General features: G+C 43.2%; 1 protein-coding gene across 1 annotated transcript in view; it reads left to right on the forward strand.

Moving 5' to 3' along the window:
- Window positions 1-1,117: 1,117 nt before the first annotated feature.
- The window catches only part of LOC134824018 (uncharacterized), a 146,360-nt gene continuing 128,464 nt past the window's right edge, over window positions 1,118-19,013 (forward strand). The window contains exon 1 of the mRNA XM_063835711.1: window positions 1,118-17,456. Coding sequence (XP_063691781.1) covers window positions 1,118-17,456 — 16,339 coding nt within the window. The remainder of the gene's footprint in view (window positions 17,457-19,013) is intronic.

The following is a 19,013-nucleotide window of genomic DNA, read 5'->3' on the forward strand; positions in this document are numbered from 1 at the left end:
AGAATGATAGAATATTCTGTGGAATTTTTTAGAATTCTAGACTCTTCCTCAGACTAAGACAGTCCAGGCACACGTTACGTTTTATTCCTTTAATCGGACCACTATGAGAAAAGGTTTGTAGCCTTTCACCACATAATTTGTCGAATTAACAGAAAAGAGTATGGCCTATATTAACCTATATATTAGCCTATATATTAGCCTATGAACGTTAAAACCTAGTTACGTTGGTAACTGTGCTTACTTTCATTGACCGTTCTAATCGCTCCGTCCCACCAACCTTCTCGTCGCCGTTGACAGCTTTCCGTTGTAGTGTTTAGTAGGGAGCAACACGGCTCTCGGCAGACAAACTGAAACAAGGCAAACGAGTGGTGAAACCAAAATGAAATAATCAACGTTTCGGCACTCATTGGCTTTTACTCAGATATAAAGTAATGTAGACCCCAACTTGGCTAAACATACACGGTAGTTATTATAAAATAATATGCTGCTCTAACCAGAGCTGACACTGGAAATTAATAATGTCATGAGACATGAGGGCAGTTGTAGACGGTATAACCATTACGTACTGTTAGTAGCTGGTAGAGTAGTAGCAGGAGGGAGGAAGCCGTATGGTGACAAACAGGCAGCAGTTACCCGGGGACCGAGTAGACTGTCTACCTGCTGGGTTTACCACCCGCATAATAATATGTGTAACTGTGGTTACTTTGGTTACTTTGGTTACTGTTTTCCCTGCCAAGCTTGTTGCACAGATTCTCCAGCTCCTTCTTTAAAATTTCCGTTTAGACAGTGCTTCATATTCGAGCTGACTCTGCCTCTTTTGTCTGTATTTCATTGTGGTTTAGTTTTTCGATTCTACCAGTTCTTGTGGTACATTATTACACTACATATTATATCACGGTCGTCTTAAACATTGTGTTTCAGTGTACTAGTTCGGCAGTACAGTACACAATGATAATGATTGATAACTGTATAAGTATTGTTTATGTGCATTATTTCTATATTCTATCTTGTTTTGTTTAGATAAGGATGAACACTGATAGTAGATGTCTCAGCTAACTGCAAGTTGATGCAGTAAAGATCCCAACAGCAGCTAAGTTTTTTATTGAGACAGTTAAATATGTCCTTCAACAAGGATACCGGCATTCCGACTAGGTCAGTTTCTCTTGCGGGCAAGGGAAGCGTGGGGGTACCTAGAGGTAAATTAGTAGATTCATGGCAGAAGAAAACAGCAACCACATCTGAAGAGACAGCTCCAAAACCAGCACTCAAGCCCTGGCAACAGTCGTCCTCAAAGGCAGCGGGTCTCGGCTCCATAGCCAGTAAGTTTGGAGGAGCTGGTAATGGCGGACCGTCCAAGTTTGGACCGTCTAAGTTCGGAGGTAGTCAGTCAGGCTCCAATACTCCTCCGGAACCTAGCACAACCTCTTTTAAAAGAACTTCTCCTACTGGCTCTAAAGGAGCTTCTCCATTTGGTTCGAAAGCAGTATCACCCAGCGCCTCGAAGGCAACATCGCCCTTTGGCTCGAAAACAGCATCTCCTAGCGCCTCGAAAACAGCATCACCCGGTACCGCAAAGCGATCCATTCCCGTGAGGAACAGCCCAAGATCAAGTCCGAAGTCTAGCCCTGTTACGAAGCGAAAGTCTCCTAAGACAAGTCCTAAATTTGGCAGGAAGAGTCCACCTAAAAGTCCTGCAAAGAAGTCCCCAAAGATTCCAAGAGCCGGTGGATCCCGATTTGGTGCACTGAAAGCCAAGGGCTTCAAAGGAGTGCTCAAAGAGCATGGGTTGTTGAAACAGAGAATCGAGAGAGTCAAAGAATTCATCAAAAAGCACAATAAAATTTCAGAAATCCAAAAAGAGCTTCTTATCAGTGCAATCGATAATGAAAGTTACACCTGCAGAGATCTTCAGCTGTGTATTTTCGCTGGTTCTGATCTTCAGGCTAAGTTTACCCTTCCTGGAAAGGATCCCAATAACCCCAAAGTTCTCCACAAGTCAACAAAACAGTTCATTCAACTTGCTGTTTCAAAGCTTAAGTTCCCCCAACATGTCAAAGACAAGCTCTCTCAAGCGATCGTCGATGACAATTGCGAGATTGGTCTCAGCAAAGTTACCATTCTGATTAAATCTGGTACCACAACCCAGAACATAACCTTGAATCTCCCTGGTGTGCTTTATCCACAGATCATTCAGCGAGAGACTAACATTGCAACTTCTTCCCTCATCGAAATCGTGGACAAATTCACTGTGGAACAGTCTATGAACGCTGATGAAAGGAACTCTGTGTTGTCCTCAATTTACAACAACAACTATTCGCTGGACGGTCGTAGACTGTCAGTGCTAGTGAAGGACGGTGAAAAACGTAAGTCAGTAGACTTTGATATCGATCCTGCCAAGTTGACCGAAAATGAAAGTGTCCCACCTGGCACTAGCCTACCATATTTCTACGTACCTGAGGATGTATCCGACGATGAGATCAAAGAGATCATGATCAAGACCATATCCTCTTCAACAATTGACACTGAAAGTATGGAACTTGCCATCAAAGCAATAAAACATGGCAGATATAGACGTGAGGGAAATAAGATCCTTATCGAAGGGTTCAAACGTGATAGTCTGACATCGTCTGACGAGTGTGCCTCATCCCCTGAACTAGCTATCAAAATCCGCAAGAAAAAGGAGGAGGAACCCAAACCTTTCAGTGCAGTTATCGAGGCAACAACAGTTATGGAACAACAAGGCTTGAACGAACTTGAGAGCTTCAAATTCAACATTGGCCCTCTTAGCAATGAACTGATACAGCTTAAGCATAAGATAATCAAGGTCATCACCATGCTCAGCATCGAAGATAGGATAAAGATAGAACTCATTAACAAGCTCATCGATGACAATTTCAAGATTGATGGTAATATTATAACTATTAAATCAACGACCTTAACGTTGTTCTTCATGACTACTGATTATGAGATTACGGATGTGAAGATTTCGTATAACAATAAAGTCCAATTCTGCAAATATATTCCTATTCGCATCGTTATTCTGGGTACAGATGCTATCAAGCAGTCCAAGTTTAATGAAGAAAAGAAAAAACTTCTGGTCGAGAAGTTCTACACTGGAGATTACGTTGAAGAACGAGGATCTGTTAAAATTGCCATCGCTTACAACAGAATCCCTGTTCGTTTCTCCTTTGGCATTCCAAAACCTGTTGCAACAATTCCTGATGTTCCTAAGGACGAACTCAAAGTTAAGGTCATCAACGACTTGTCCACAAGTGATCTTACCAAGGTTGAGCAAGATCAAGTGTTGCAGTCGCTTCTGGATGAGGACTATACACTGGTGAATACTGATGTTGTCTTCAAAATTGGTGTTCCGGTAAGATCTTACAGAGTTCGTTTGATAGTGGATAACTCCTCCACCAGTACACCCAACACAGGGTCTCCTGCAGCTGTTAGAACTCCTGTAATGAAGGTTATCTCGAAACAGGATGATGTTGTGTTAGAGGAAATAGGACCCTCTAACTTCGATCAGCGACCTATTGACGGTGCCGTGAGGGAAAAACTGAGGGCGGTCATCATGATGAGTGATTTCGACGATGAGACTAAAACCATTCTTTTAGCTCAGTTAGAACAGCTTTCCTACTTCACGGGTGATACAGTGACGATAGATTCAACAAAAGCTGACGGCACACCCGTTAGGTTCACTATCAACGCTAAATTCACACACGAAGTGTTGTTTGTTGACTCTGGTGAAGGTGCACATAAAAACAAGAAGCAAAAAGTGGTAGTAGCTGGCGTCGAATCTGAAGATGTTGCTATGGTTGATGTAGAGGATTCGGAAATCCCAGACATTCAAGCTTTTTCTTCGAAGCCTGTTGAGCAAGCTCCAGAGAGTACAAAAGACGATGAGCCGACTGGAGCAAAAGTTCCCGTTACATCAGAAATACGAGTGTACCTGATCGACTCTGTGAAGAACAGCCAATTTGATCAAGAGATAAAAGACTTGCTCATCGGTGAGCTTACTGAACTTTCCTACATAACTGGTGATGCAGTCGAACTTAACGTTACCAAGAGTGATGGGACACCAGTAAAGTTAACTCTAAATTACTCCACATCGTCGGAGACATACCCTCAGACTGCCGAGAAAATAGTGCCTAGCCCTGAGGACACTGTTTCTTCAAAGAAAGCTAAATTACCCGAAGATACGCCGTCATCTGAGAAGGCTCCTGAGCAACCACTAACATTGGAAGAAGAGAATGTTGTTATGACCGAAGAAATGGTCCCGCTTGAAGATGAGGACATTCCAATGCAAGAGCCTGAGAAGGTATCAACAAGAGAGTCAGCACCTGATATCTCTATCAAACCTGAAAAGATAGCACCTAAACAAGATGCTCCTCAAGAACCTGATAGACCTATAACACATTTAGATGACGTCAGTGTAAAAAGGCTAAAGGAAAGCTCGGAAGGAGTTCCTGCAGCGATCCCTGTAACAGATGAGATCAGAGATCAGCTGTTACGGTCTATTGATGCTAGTAATCTTGATGATGAGACCAAAGAACTGCTGAAAAAAGAAATACTGAAGCTGGAAGTTCTGGATGGCGACACAATAAAATTGAAAACTGTAAAGAAGGATGGCACTCCAATAGAACTTACTATTAATGTTAAGAACATTGTTGAAGCAGCACAACCACCAACCACAAAACCAGTCAAGAAGCCCGAAGATGTTCGCAAAACTGCTGTTCCATCCTTAGATGAGGAAGATGTCCCCATGCCTGAAGAAAGCAATGCTACTGAGGTTGATGCCCCGATTCCCGTGCAAGAACCAGAGAAAGTTGCTCAAGATAAGTCTAGTCCTGACGCTCCTACAAATGTTACCAGTCCCGAGGCTGAACCAACTGTGTCAATTCCCATGACAAACGAAATCAGGGATCAACTGACTCAATCGATTCGTGCACTTAATGTAGACGATGAAACTAAGGACCTTCTAGTAGATGAGATTAACAAGCTTGAAACCTTGGATGGTGACACTATCAAGTTGAAAACGACCAAAAAAGATGGTACACCTGTAGAGCTTACAATCAACGTCAAAAACATAATTGAGGCAGCAGCTCCCAAACAAAAACCAGATAACAAGCAGGCAACTGCAGCAGCAGCTTCATCAAAACCCACTGTTACGGAAGAAGATGTTCCAATGTCTGACGAGGAGGTTTCCCTGCAAGTTGATGAAGACATCCCAATGCAGGAGGAACAGAAGGTAAATGAAAGGGAGTCTCAGCCGGATGCCCCCAAGGGAACAGCAAAAATCTTACCTGCTACAGGAACTCCTAAGAAGGCTGATCAGCCAGTCACTCATTTGGATGACGGATCAGAACCTTCTGTGTCTGTGCCTATGACTGACGACATCAGGGATCAACTGACTCAATCGATTCGTGCACTTAATGTAGACGATGAAACTAAGGACCTTCTAGTAGACGAGATTAATAAGCTTGAATCTTTGGATGGTGACACTATCAAGTTGAAAACGACCAAAAAAGATGGTACACCAGTAGAGCTTACAATCAACGTCAAGAACATAATTGAGGCAGCAGCACCCCAACAAAAACCAGATAAAAAGCAGGCAGCTCCAGCAGCAGCTTCTTCAAAACCCACTGTTACGGAAGAAGATGTTCCAATGTCTGACGAGGAGGTTTCCCCACAAGTCGACGAGGACATCCCAATGCAGGAGGAACAGAAGGTAAAAGAAAGGGAGTCTCAACCGGATGCCCCCAAGGGAACAGCGAAAGTATTACCTGCTACAGGAACTCCCAAGAAGGCTGACCAGCCAGTCGCTCATTTGGATGATGTCAGTGTAACAAGAAAACTAGCCAGCCCTGCATCAGAGCCTTCTGTGTCTGTTCCAATGACTGACGACATCAGAGATCAGCTAATTCAATCTATTGAAGGTAGCAATCTGGATGATGAGACTAAAGATCTGCTCAAAGACGAGATTAACAAGCTTGATGCTTTAGATGGTGACACCATTAAGTTGAAAACGACTAAAAAAGATGGTACTCCAGTAGAGCTTACAATCAACGTCAAAAACATCATCGAGGCAGCAGCTCCCCAACAAAAAACAGATAAAAAGCAGGCAGCTCCAGCAGCAGCTTCATCAAAACCCACTGTGACGGAAGAAGATGTCCCAATGTCTGATGAGGAGGTTTCTCCACAAGTTGACGAAGACATCCCAATGCAGGAGGAACAGAAGGTAAAAGAAAGGGAGTCTCAACCGGATGCCCCCAAGGGAACAGAGAAAATCTTACCTGCTACAGGAACTCCTAAGAAGGCTGATCAGCCAGTCACTCATTTGGATGACGGATCAGAACCTTCTGTGTCTGTGCCTATGACTGACGACATCAGGGATCAACTGACTCAATCGATTCGTGCACTTAATGTAGACGATGAAACTAAGGACCTTCTAGTAGACGAGATTAATAAGCTTGAATCTTTGGATGGCGACACTATCAAGTTGAAAACGACTAAAAAAGATGGTACACCAGTAGAGCTTACAATCAACGTCAAAAACATAATTGAGGCAGCAGTTCCCCAACAAAAACCAGTTAAAAAGCAGGCAGCTCCAGCAGCAGCTTCTTCAAAACCCAATGTTACGGAAGAAGATGTTCCAATGTCTGATGAGGAGGTTTCCCCACAAGTCGACGAGGACATCCCAACGCAGGAGGAACAGAAGGTAAAAGAAAGGGAGTCTCAACCGGATGCCCCCAAGGGAACAGAGAAAATCGTACCTGCTACAGGAACTCCTAAGAAGGCTGACCAGCCAGTCGCTCATTTGGATGATGTCAGTGTAACAAGAAATCTAGCCAGCCCTGCATCAGAGCCTTCTGTGTCTGTTCCAATGACTGACGACATCAGAGATCAGCTAATTCAATCTATTGAAGGTAGCAATCTGGATGATGAGACTAAAGATCTGCTTAAAGACGAGATTAACAAGCTTCATGCTTTAGATGGTGACACCATTAAGTTGAAAACGACTAAAAAAGATGGTACTCCAGTAGAGCTTACAATCAACGTCAAAAACATCATCGAGGCAGCAGCTCCCCAACAAAAACCAGTTAAAAAGCAGGCAGCTCCAGCAGCAGCTTCTTCAAAACCCAATGTTACGGAAGAAGATGTTCCAATATCTGATGAGGAGGTTTCCCCACAAGTCGACGAGGACATCCCAACGCAGGAGGAACAGAAGGTAAAAGAAAGGGAGTCTCAACCGGATGCCCCCAAGGGAACAGAGAAAATCTTACCTGCTACAGGAACTCCTAAGAAGGCTGATCAGCCAGTCACTCATTTGGATGACGGATCAGAACCTTCTGTGTCTGTGCCTATGACTGACGACATCAGGGATCAACTGACTCAATCGATTCGTGCACTTAATGTAGACGATGAAACTATCAAGTTGAAAACGACCAAAAAAGATGGTACACCAGTAGAGCTTACAATCAACGTCAAGAAAATAATTGAAGCAGCAGCTCCCCAGCAAAAACCAGTTAAAAAGCAGGCATCTCCAGCAGCAGCTTCTTCAAAACCCAATGTTACGGAGGAAGATGTTCCAATGTCTGACGAGGAGGTTTCCCCACAAGTCGACGAGGACATCCCAACGCAGGAGGAACAGAAGGTAAAAGAAAGGGAGTCTCAACCGGATGCCCCCAAGGGAACAGAGAAAATCTTACCTGCTACAGGAACTCCTAAGAAGGCTGACCAGCCAGTCGCTCATTTGGATGATGTCAGTGTAACAAGAAATCTAGCCAGCCCTGCATCAGAGCCTTCTGTGTCTGTTCCAATGACTGACGACATCAGAGATCAGCTAATTCAATCTATTGAAGGTAGCAATCTGGATGATGAGACTAAAGATCTGCTTAAAGACGAGATTAACAAGCTTCATGCTTTAGATGGTGACACCATTAAGTTGAAAACGACTAAAAAAGATGGTACTCCAGTAGAGCTTACAATCAACGTCAAAAACATCATCGAGGCAGCAGCTCCCCAACAAAAACCAGTTAAAAAGCAGGCAGCTCCAGCAGCAGCTTCTTCAAAACCCAATGTTACGGAAGAAGATGTTCCAATATCTGATGAGGAGGTTTCCCCACAAGTCGACGAGGACATCCCAACGCAGGAGGAACAGAAGGTAAAAGAAAGGGAGTCTCAACCGGATGCCCCCAAGGGAACAGAGAAAATCTTACCTGCTACAGGAACTCCTAAGAAGGCTGATCAGCCAGTCACTCATTTGGATGACGGATCAGAACCTTCTGTGTCTGTGCCTATGACTGACGACATCAGGGATCAACTGACTCAATCGATTCGTGCACTTAATGTAGACGATGAAACTAAGGACCTTCTAGTAGATGAGATTAATAAGCTTGAATCTTTGGATGGCGACACTATCAAGTTGAAAACGACCAAAAAAGATGGTACACCAGTAGAACTTACAATCAACGTCAAAAACATAATTGAGGCAGCAGCTCCCCAACAAAAACCATTTGAAAAGCAAGCAGCTCCAGCAGCAGCTTCATCAAAACCCACTGTTACGGAAGAGGATGTCCCAATGTCTGATGAGGAGGTTTCTCCACAAGTTGACGAAGACATCCCAATGCAGGAGGAACAGAAAGTCAAAGAAAGGGAGTCTCAGCCGGATGCCCCCAAGGGAACAGAAAAAATCTTGCCTGCTACAGGAACTCCTAAGAAGGCTGATCAGCCAGTCACTCATTTGGATGACGGATCAGAACCTTCTGTGTATGTGCCTATGACTGACGACATCAGGGATCAACTGACTCAATCGATTCGTGCACTTAATGTAGACGATGAAACCAAGGACCTTCTAGTAGACGAGATTAATAAGCTTGAATCTTTGGATGGCGACACTATCAAGTTGAAAACGACCAAAAAAGATGGTACACCTGTAGAGCTTACAATCAACGTCAAAAACATAATTGAGGCAGCAGCTCCCCAACAAAAACCAGATAAAAAGCAGGCAGCTCCAGCAGCAGCTTCATCAAAACCCACTGTCACGGAAGACGATGTCCCAATGTCTGATGAGGAAGTTTCCCCACAAGTCGACGAGGACATTCCAATGCAGGAAGAAAAGAAGGTTAAAGAAAGGGAGTCTCAACCAGATGCCCCCAAGGGTACGCAGAAAATTTTACCCGCTACAGGAACTCCGAAGAAGGCTGATCAGCCAGTCGCTCACTCAGCAAAACCTACTGTCACTGAAGAAGATGTCCCAATGTCTGATGAGGAAGTTTCCCCGCAAGTCGACAAGGACATTCCAATGCAGGAAGAAAAGAAGGTTAAAGAAAGGGAGTCTCAACCAGATGCCCCCAAGGGAACGGAGAAAATCTTACCCGCTACAGGAACTCCCAAGAAGGCTGATCAGCCAGTCGCTCATTTGGATGATGTCAGTGTAACAAGAAAATTAGCCAGCCCTGGATCAGAACCATCCGTGTCTGTTCCAATGACTGACGATATCAGAGATCAGCTAATTCAATCTATTGAAGGTAGCAATCTGGACGATGAAACTAAAGATCTGCTGAAGGACGAGATTAACAAGCTTGATGCTTTAGATGGTGACACCATTAAGTTGAAAACGACTAAAAAAGATGGTACTCCAGTAGAGCTGACAATCAACGTCAAGAACATAGTTGAAGCAGCAACTCCAGTCCATCAGAAACCAGTCGAGGACAAACCAACTTCAGAACCTTCTGAAACACCGTCTAAACCATTACGAGCAGTGGAGAAGACAACAAAATCGCCACAAGTTGTGGAGGAGGATGTTTTAATGTCTGAAGACGAAATCAGTCCCCAAATCGACGAAGATAATATACCATTGCAAGAAGAAAAGAAGGTCAAGGAAAGGGAATCGCAACCAGATGTCCCCGAGGGAACAAAGGAAAGTCCCAAGAAGGCTGATAAGCCAGTCGCTCATTTGGATGATGTTAGTGTAACAAGGAAACTAGCCAGCCCTGGATCAGAGCCTTCTGTGTATGTGCCTATGACTGATGACATCAGAGATCAACTCAACCAGTCAATCGATGGTAGCAATCTTGACGATGAAACTAAAGATCTGCTTAAAGACGAGATAAATAAGCTGGACAATTTAGATGGTGATACCATCAAGTTGAAAACGACTAAAAAAGATGGTACACCAGTTGAGCTTACAATCAACGTCAAGAACATAGTTGAAGCGTCGAAGCCACTCCAGCAGAAGCCAGCTGTTGAGGAGCCAACCTCTATAACTCCTGAACGACCGTCTAAACCATCACGAGCAGCAGATAAGGTGACCAAATCACCGGAAGTTGTTGAAGAGGATGTCCCAATGTCTGATGAGGAGGTTTCCCTACAAGTTGACGAGGACATCCCAATGCAGGACGAACAGAAGGTAAAAGAAAGGGAGTCTCAACCGGATGCCCCCAAGGGAACAGAGAAAATCTTACCTGCTACAGGAACTCCTAAGAAGGCAGATCAGCCTGTTGCTCATTTGGATGATGTCAGTGTCACAAGAAAACTAGCAAGCCCTGGATCAGAACCATCTGTGTCTGTGCCTATGACTGACGACATCAGAGATCAGCTAATTCAATCTATTGAAGGTAGCAATCTGGATGATGAGACTAAAGATCTGCTCAAAGACGAGATTAACAAGCTTGATGCTTTAGATGGTGACACCATTAAGTTGAATACGACTAAAAAAGATGGTACTCCAGTTGAGCTTACAATTAACGTCAAAAATATAGTTGAAGCATCGAAGCCACTCCAGCAAAAACCAACTGTCGACAAGCCAACCTCTGTAGCTCCTGAACGACCGTCCAAGCCATCACGTGCAGCAGATAAGGTGACCAAATCACCAGAAGTTGTTGAGGAGGATGTCCCAATGTCTGATGAGGAGGTTTCCCCGCTAGTTGACGAGGGCATTCCAATGCAGGAGGAGCAGAAGGTAAAAGAAAGTGAGTCTCAGCCGGATGCCCCCAAGGGAACAGAGAAAACTTTACCTGCTACAGAAGCTCCCAAGGAGGCTGATCAGCCAGTCGCTCATTCAGCAAAACCTACTGTCACGGAAGAAGATGTTCCAATGTCTGATGAGGAGGTTTCCCCGCAAGTTGACGAGGACATTCCAATGCAGGAAGAAAAGAAGGTAAAGGAAAAGGAGTCCCAGCCGGATGTCCCCAAGGGAACAGAGAAAATCTTACCTGCTACAGGAACTCCTAAAAAGGCTGATCAGCCAGTAGCTCATTTGGATGATGTCAGTGTAACAAGAACACTAGCAAGTCCTGGATCAAAGCCTGTTTCTATTCTTATGACTGATGATATTAGAGATCAGCTTACTCAGTCTATCGATGCTAGCAACCTTGATGATGAGACAAAAGATCTTCTAAAAGATGAAATAAACAAACTTGAAGCTTTGGATGGCGACACCATAAAGTTGAAGACCGCCAAACAGGATGGCACTCCGATAGAGCTCACTATAAACGTCAAAAACATAATCGAGGCATGTCAGCCTGATCCTTCAACACCGTCAAGAGCAGTTGAGAAACCTGCCGAAAGTTCACTAGCTGAGCCTGTCAAGGTACCATCATTAGAGGAAAGTGATAAACCAATGTGTGATGAGGAGATTGCTCCTGAAGTTGATGAGGATATTCCAGAGCAAGTGTCACAAGAGGTGACTGGACGAGAGTCTGCACCTGATGTGCCAAAGGAATCTTCTAAGCCAGTCACAGAGTCCGAACCAAGTGTTCGCAAACAACCAGAAGACGTCGTGCTTAGCAAAGATGCTCCCGAAGACATCGCTCAGTCTCCAACTCATTTAGATGATGTAAGTGTGACAAGAAAAATAGCTAGTCCTGAATCGAAACCTGAACCCATTCCCATGACAGATGACATGAGAGACCAACTGATTCAATCAATCCGGGCAAGCAATCTTGATGATGAGACAAAGGATCTTCTAGAAGATGAGGTTAATAAACTTGACACTTTGGATAGTGAAACTATCAAGCTTTCAACAGCTAAAAAAGATGGCACCCCTATAGAACTAACTATCAACGTGAAACACATTATTGAAGCATCGCAGCCTGCATCAAAGGAGGCAGTAGAGCCAATGGACACTGCCCCTGTTATTAGCGAATCTTCTGACCCTGTGACGAAAGTGGTAGCAGATCCTAAATCACCTAAATTGGAGGAAGAGGATGTTCCTATGCCTGTTGAGGAGATAGCTCCCCAAGCTGACGAAGATATTCCAATGCAAGAACCTCAAAAGGTTTCAGGAAGACAATCGGAACCTGTCCTCGCAAAAGAACCAGAGGACAAACCCGAAGTTGATCTGCCAAAGGAGTCCCCAGTTAGTGCTCCAGTTTCTACACCTCAGAAAGAAGACAAAACTGAGCCTGAACCTATACCAGATGATGAACCAGCGAGAGAAATAACGACGTCTGATGAGGAAGGAGAAAGTCGCGTTTTACCTGCTATTTCTGCGCCAAAGCCTATACCCACAGTTGTTGTTGAACCCTGTACTCCTGTTGGAAGCCAACCTAAAATACCCGGTGTTACAGTTAGTGAAGAAGAGTCGCCAGAAGTCACTCAGCTTGAGGATGTGACTATCACTGAAGTACAAGCAGCTCCTTCTGAAGAAAACGAACCCCTCCCAATCACTGATGATTTGAAAGAACAGCTCATCAAATCAGTACAAGCTAGTCCTCTTGATGAGGAAACTGTTTGTCTATTAGAAGATGAAATAAAGAAGTTGGAAAATCTAGAAGGTGACACTATGACACTCAGTGCCACAAAGGAGGATGGTACACCTGTAGAACTTACCATCAACATCAATCAAATGATCAAATCCGCTGATGAAGGGTCTTCTGATGAGGAAGACGGTGGTTCCTCATCTTCATCATCATCATCATCAGACTCTTCTGTAGAGTCCGATAAAGAGGATGATGTTCAGCATCTGGGTGATGTCTGTTTGGTGGTCGCACCTATTAATCAATCCAGTAGACGAATTTCAACTCCAATGACTGATGAGTTACGGTCCCAGCTTGTTGAGGCCCTGAAATGTGGTGACTTAGATAGTGAAACTGTGGAAATCTTCACAAAGGAAATCGAAAATCTTAAGGAAATTGAGGGAGATCAGGTTAAGCTTAAATCAAAGAAACCTGATGGCAGTCCAGTTGAGTTAACTATCAATGTTGCAAATATTCTTCGCAACAATTCTTCGCCTGACCAAGTTCCCGTTGAGCCTCTGAAGCCAGTTTTGGTTTATCCTATCAAGATCAGCCAAGAAATAACTGTTGAAGGTGCCCCTGAAACTGCCACATATGTCACTGATGAAACCAAGGATAAGATAAAAGATTCCTTACCATCGTGTGAAATCGACGATGAAGCAATCAAGCTACTTAGTGATGGTATTGATAAATTGACACAACTTAAAGATGATGTTGTAACGATAAATGCTGTCAAGAAGGACGGTACTCCAGTAGAGTTGATTTTGAATGTCAAACACGTGCCAAAGGAGGTGATCCCAGCCTCAAGTGATGAGGCTGCTGCTCTACCTGATCTTTCTAAAAATGACGTCTCCCCCAAGAAGGTGAAAGTTAAGCCAATGAAATCCATTGAAGTGGAACCAATAAAACTCCACGAAGCTGTTAAAGTTATGTCTAGCTCAGACATTCAGAAGCCTGTCACTCCGCTTACTGATGATATAAAAGCTCAGATAGTTGCTTCTTTGAAAGAAGGAAACGTAGATGATGAGGTGATTGCTATGATGGTCGATGAACTGAACAAGCATAAAGACCTTGAAGGAGACTCAGTAACGTTGAAAGCCAAAAAGAAAGATGGTACACCTGTTGAGCTTACTATAAACATCAAACATGTCATGAAAAACTTGTTTCCTGCGATTCCTTCTGATGGAAGTGATGGTGTTGGCGACAGTGGAGATGATCAGGATGTATCGGACGTAGAGTCAGTTCCAGAACAGATTGTTGTCGAACCTGCCAAACCAACCGAGGTTGCTCCACTGAAGGTACAACCATTGTCTAGTGAAGATGTCGAAGATATAACCCCGACTAATGATGATGCTACTCCAACTAACGATTCTCCTGTCATAAAAGAAGAACCAGATGTTGCCGAATGCGAGTCTGCACCAGCTACTGCTGTTCCTATGACAGATGATATCAAGAAGCAAATCCTGGACGCCTTGAAAGGTGCTAATCTCGACGATGAAACATTGGAACTTCTCAGTGACGAGATTGACAAGGTGCCTGAATTAGATGGAGAGAAGATGCATCTGACTGCAAAGAAGAAGGATGGTACTCCAATTGATCTGACTATCAACATCAGCCATATCACCAAGATTGTTTCTCCTGCTAGTAGTGATGATGGTTTTGAAATGGTTGAAATGCCAGTAGAAGAACCTGAGGTTTTAGAGGCACCTGTTATTTCTTCCGAGGAAAAATCTGTGACGGAGTCATCCCCAGAAGTTCAGCCTATAGAGGTAAAACTTTCTCTCCAAATGGAGGGCTCGCCTGACAAAGATTCCGATAAACCCAGTATACCAATCTCCGAGGAGGTTCGTTCTAAGATTGTGGATTCATTGAAGAAAACAGGTCTAGATGACGAAGCAACCGAACTATTAGTGAAAGAAGTTGCTAAATTGGACACTTTAGAGGGAGACCAGGTCATAGTCAATACTCAAAAGGAAGATGGTACTCCAGTTCATTTAACAATAAATGTGTCTCATTTAACTCGTCACATCGTTCCTATTCCTGCTGGAGATGATGATGGTTATGAGTTGGTTGAAGCAGCAGATAAACCTGTCGATCAATCTGCCCCAACAATTACTGTCGAAGAAATAGCACTGACAGAAGAGGTTCCTCCCGAAGAGAGTGGTATTGAGGATATCAACGTTGAGATGGATGAGGCACCTGAAGTTGAAGAAATGCCTGAAGAGCCAGTTGAAAAGAAGATGATTCCAGTCACCGTAGACATCAAAGCTCAGATCATGGATTCATTGAAAGGAGCAGATCTTGATGATGAGACACTCGCTCTGCTAGAGAAAGAGGTCGACAAATTGGACAATCTTGAAGGTGATCAGATTAAGCTTGATGCTAAGAAAAAAGATGGCACACCGATATCTTTGGCAATAAACATCTCTCATATCACCAGACATATTGCTCCAACACCTGTCTCAGATGAAGAGGGATATGAACTAGTTGAGGCTGCTGAGGTTCCTAAAAAAGCACCTAGTATTGAAGAATTACCTCTTATGGAAGAAATTCCTACTGATGAAAGTGGCATTGAGGATATCAGCGTTGAAAGGGATGAGCTTCCTGAAGTTGAAAAACTACCTGAAGAGCCAGTTCAACACAAGAAAGTTCCAGTTACTGAAGACATCAAATCTCAGATTTTAGATTCATTGAAAGGAGCTGATCTTGATGAAGAAACACTCGATCTTTTGGAGAAAGAGGTCGACAAATTAGATAATTTGGAAGGTGACCAAATAAAACTGGATACGAAAAAGAAGGACGGGACTCCGATATCTTTGACGATCAACGTGTCCCATATCACCCGGCATATTGCTCCAACACCAGTTGAAGAGGATGAAAGCTACGAGTTGGTAGCCTCAGATGATGTCACTCCTGTTGAAAAGGAAGAGCCCGCCAAAACGGAACAAGAGCCAGTTGCGACTCCAATAACTGATGCTATAAAGGCACAGATCATTCTTTCTTTACAATCTGGTGATTTCGATGATGAAACCATGAAAATTCTCGAGGAAGAACTCGAAAAGATTGACTCTGTTGATGATGGTAAGATGGAAATCGCTGCTACAAAGAAAGATGGTACACCGATTAACTTGACGGTTAACATCAACAACATTGTCAAGAATATTGTCCCTGTTCCTATGGATGAGGAAGAGGGTTACGAGCTCATTGAAAGTGCGCCAGTTCCAGTCCAATGTGATCTCAAAGTCGCCCTAGAAAGCCCGACTGATATCACGGATATCCCTGTTACCGACGATATAAAGTCACAGATTGCTGATACTTTGAAATCGTCAGGTCATGATGAAGAGACGATTGATCTCTTACGAGAACAACTCGGCAAGTTGTTGAACTTAAATGGTGATACTGTTGAGCTGTCGACGTACAAAAAGGATGGAACTCCAATTGATTTTACGATCAATATTCATCGTATCACAAAAATAACTGTGCCAGTTTCCCTAAAAGAAGAGCCCCAAGAGGAGAGTCCTGACTCCAAAAAAGTTATCCCAATAACACTTGAAATCAAGGCTCAGATCGTAGACTCGTTAAAATCTGCTGATCTTGACGAGGAGACACTTGATCTGCTTGAAAAGGAAGTAGAGAAGCTCGACAATCTGGAGGGTCATAGCATCGACTTAAACATCGCTAAGAAAGACGGAACTCCGATCAGCCTTACTATCAACTTGGAGAACATTACCAAAAACATTGCTCCAACAACCCTTGAAAGTGAGGATGCTCCTGAGCTCCTGGAGTCTGTAGATATGGATCCGTGTGAAGATATAACTGTTGAGCAAGATATCAAAGAGAAGGTTCATCGTGCCCCTCTTGCACTTGATATCCCTGTTTCACTTGCTTGTATCGGTAAAGACATTAAAGCTGTTCCAATTGGTATGGATGATTACGGATATGCCTTGGAATATCCCAAAGCTAAGAAAGAGGAACCCCTGGAGCCGCTTGGACAATTCTTGGCAGTCCATACTGAGATAACTGACAAGATTAAAGAAGCAATCATTGCATTGGATATTCCCAAACCTGCAAAAGAAGATCTGATCAAGGAGCTTGATAACGGAAATATGATGGCTTGTGGTGCAAATGGTCTTATAAAGACTACACTCGAAATTATTGAGCCTGTCGCTACGCTCGTCAACTTGACTCTTCCTGATACTCCTGTGAACCCAGGTGATATTGTCGTAGACTTTTCTCAGCCCAAAGAAGATACAGCTGAAATACCTTTGAAAGAAGAGGTTGCTCCTGAAGAGGGTGGTATTGAGGATATTCACGTTGAATCAGAGAAGGTACCCGAAGTTTTAGAAGAGCCTGGTGAGAAGAAGATGGTTCCAGTTACCGAAGATATAAAAGCCCAGATCATGGATTCACTGAAAGGAGCAAATCTTGATGGTGAAACCCTTGATCTACTGGAGAAAGAAGTCGACAAATTGGACAATCTTGAAGGTGACCAGGTCAAACTTATTACTGAGAAAGAAGACGGCACACCGATAGCTTTGACAATAAACGTATCGCATATTACCAAACATATTGCTTCAATACCTGTGTCAGATGAAGAGGAATATGAACTAGTAGAGCCTGCAGAAGAACCGAAAAAAGAAACCGGCGTCGAAGATTTACCCCTGGTGGAGGTGGTTGTTGATGTCTTAGATTACTGCAACATCGACGAAGATTGTAAGTTTATTAGCTGATCATCATTAACTGAGAGCATTTTTACGGCCTTGATTGCCGAGTTTTAAGATATTTATTTATTGCCCGTACACTTATATTTTTAACATCTTTACGACGCAATAGTAAGTTATCAAGCTTTAGTTTAGTACGTGTTAAACTTATCTTACAATTTGAGCTAGTCGTGCTCACTTTTCTGAGGTTCACAATCGTCTGAAAATAGGAATCTCCGCTATTTCTATTATCACCAAGGGTCCCGGTATATATGGTTAGAGAGAATTGTGGGGCAACATGTAAGTGACGAAGTCCTGTAATAAGGTTCTGTGCGGTACGTTATATTAACAGTGTGTGCACTGTGCGTGTGTAAGACCTGTCATGGTCCGAGTAATTTTAAGTTTGTCACAATTACATCCTAAACTTTCATCCTCGGATATAGGGTGTGCAGTGACGGTAATCGTAAATACAGAAAGCGTCGATCGTAAACTTAGGATTCTTTGACGTTGAAATGTTAATTTATGTAGATATAATTCTGTCAGACACAGTTAAGTTGACATAAAATATTGTTGTGATATACACATGCGTACTTAGTAAAGGGTGGGATTCTGTTCTAGAATCTCGTACAGGTGTCCTGAAATTCTGACAGGAGATTAGATCATTGTTCTGTGCTGATGTAAGGTTCCAGCGTTCTCCTGTTCCTTACTGTATTAGGGTTGTTTACTGTTTAGTGCACGTGTAAGCTGATGCGACGTACCTTTGACATGAGGTAATCTAGCAAGGTCTATGATGACGTTAGAATGGTCCCGTCCCTCAGGAGTACCCAGGTAATGGTTACACGCACAGTGCATACGTATACGGTTACAATTATTATATATTCTTCAGAATATACGCGACATCACACATCAATATTGGATTCAACGCTTTCTCATATAAAGTAAAATGTCAAATAATATATATATTATATTATATAGCGGGGTGTGGTGTGTTGGGAAGACCTCTAAAACTTTAGTGCCAGTTAAAATATCGAAACAATATGTAAAACAGCGAGTGTGTGCAGCGTTTAGCTCCATAGCAGCATCTGGTGGTGTGGGAGCAAGTATTACATGTTAATCTACCCTTTTCTGGAAACATGGCGGTTTATGGTTGAAAAAATTCGGCGAAACTGTATTTTGAACTAGTGAAGTTAATTGTACGCAGCCGGTCATAAAACAAAAAGAAATATTCGAAGGTAGCTGTAGATTATACTAGGCTGTGACGGTTGGTCTCATAAAATGCCCAAACCAAACCCTGCATTATTCTCCAATTAAACACGGGCTGTTTAGCGTTGATATTAAACAAAAGCCTCGTGATTTAGACCATACACCAAAACACCATAGCTCCATAGATTCAGGTGAAGTAGATGTATATGGGTAGAATCCTGGTGTTTGTATGCACTACTTCGTATCAACATTTTTATTCGCGCTGATTTGAGCGTCGTTGTGAGTGTTACATTCCTATCGGAAAGTAGGAAGATGTCGCGTCGTCCTCTTCAACATTCGCTAACCAAAGCGGTTGACCATCGTCGGA

Source organism: Bolinopsis microptera, chromosome 1 (assembly GCF_026151205.1).
Source record: "Bolinopsis microptera isolate Bmic1 chromosome 1, MBARI_Bmic_1.0, whole genome shotgun sequence".
Classification (NCBI taxonomy): domain Eukaryota; kingdom Metazoa; phylum Ctenophora; class Tentaculata; order Lobata; family Bolinopsidae; genus Bolinopsis; species Bolinopsis microptera.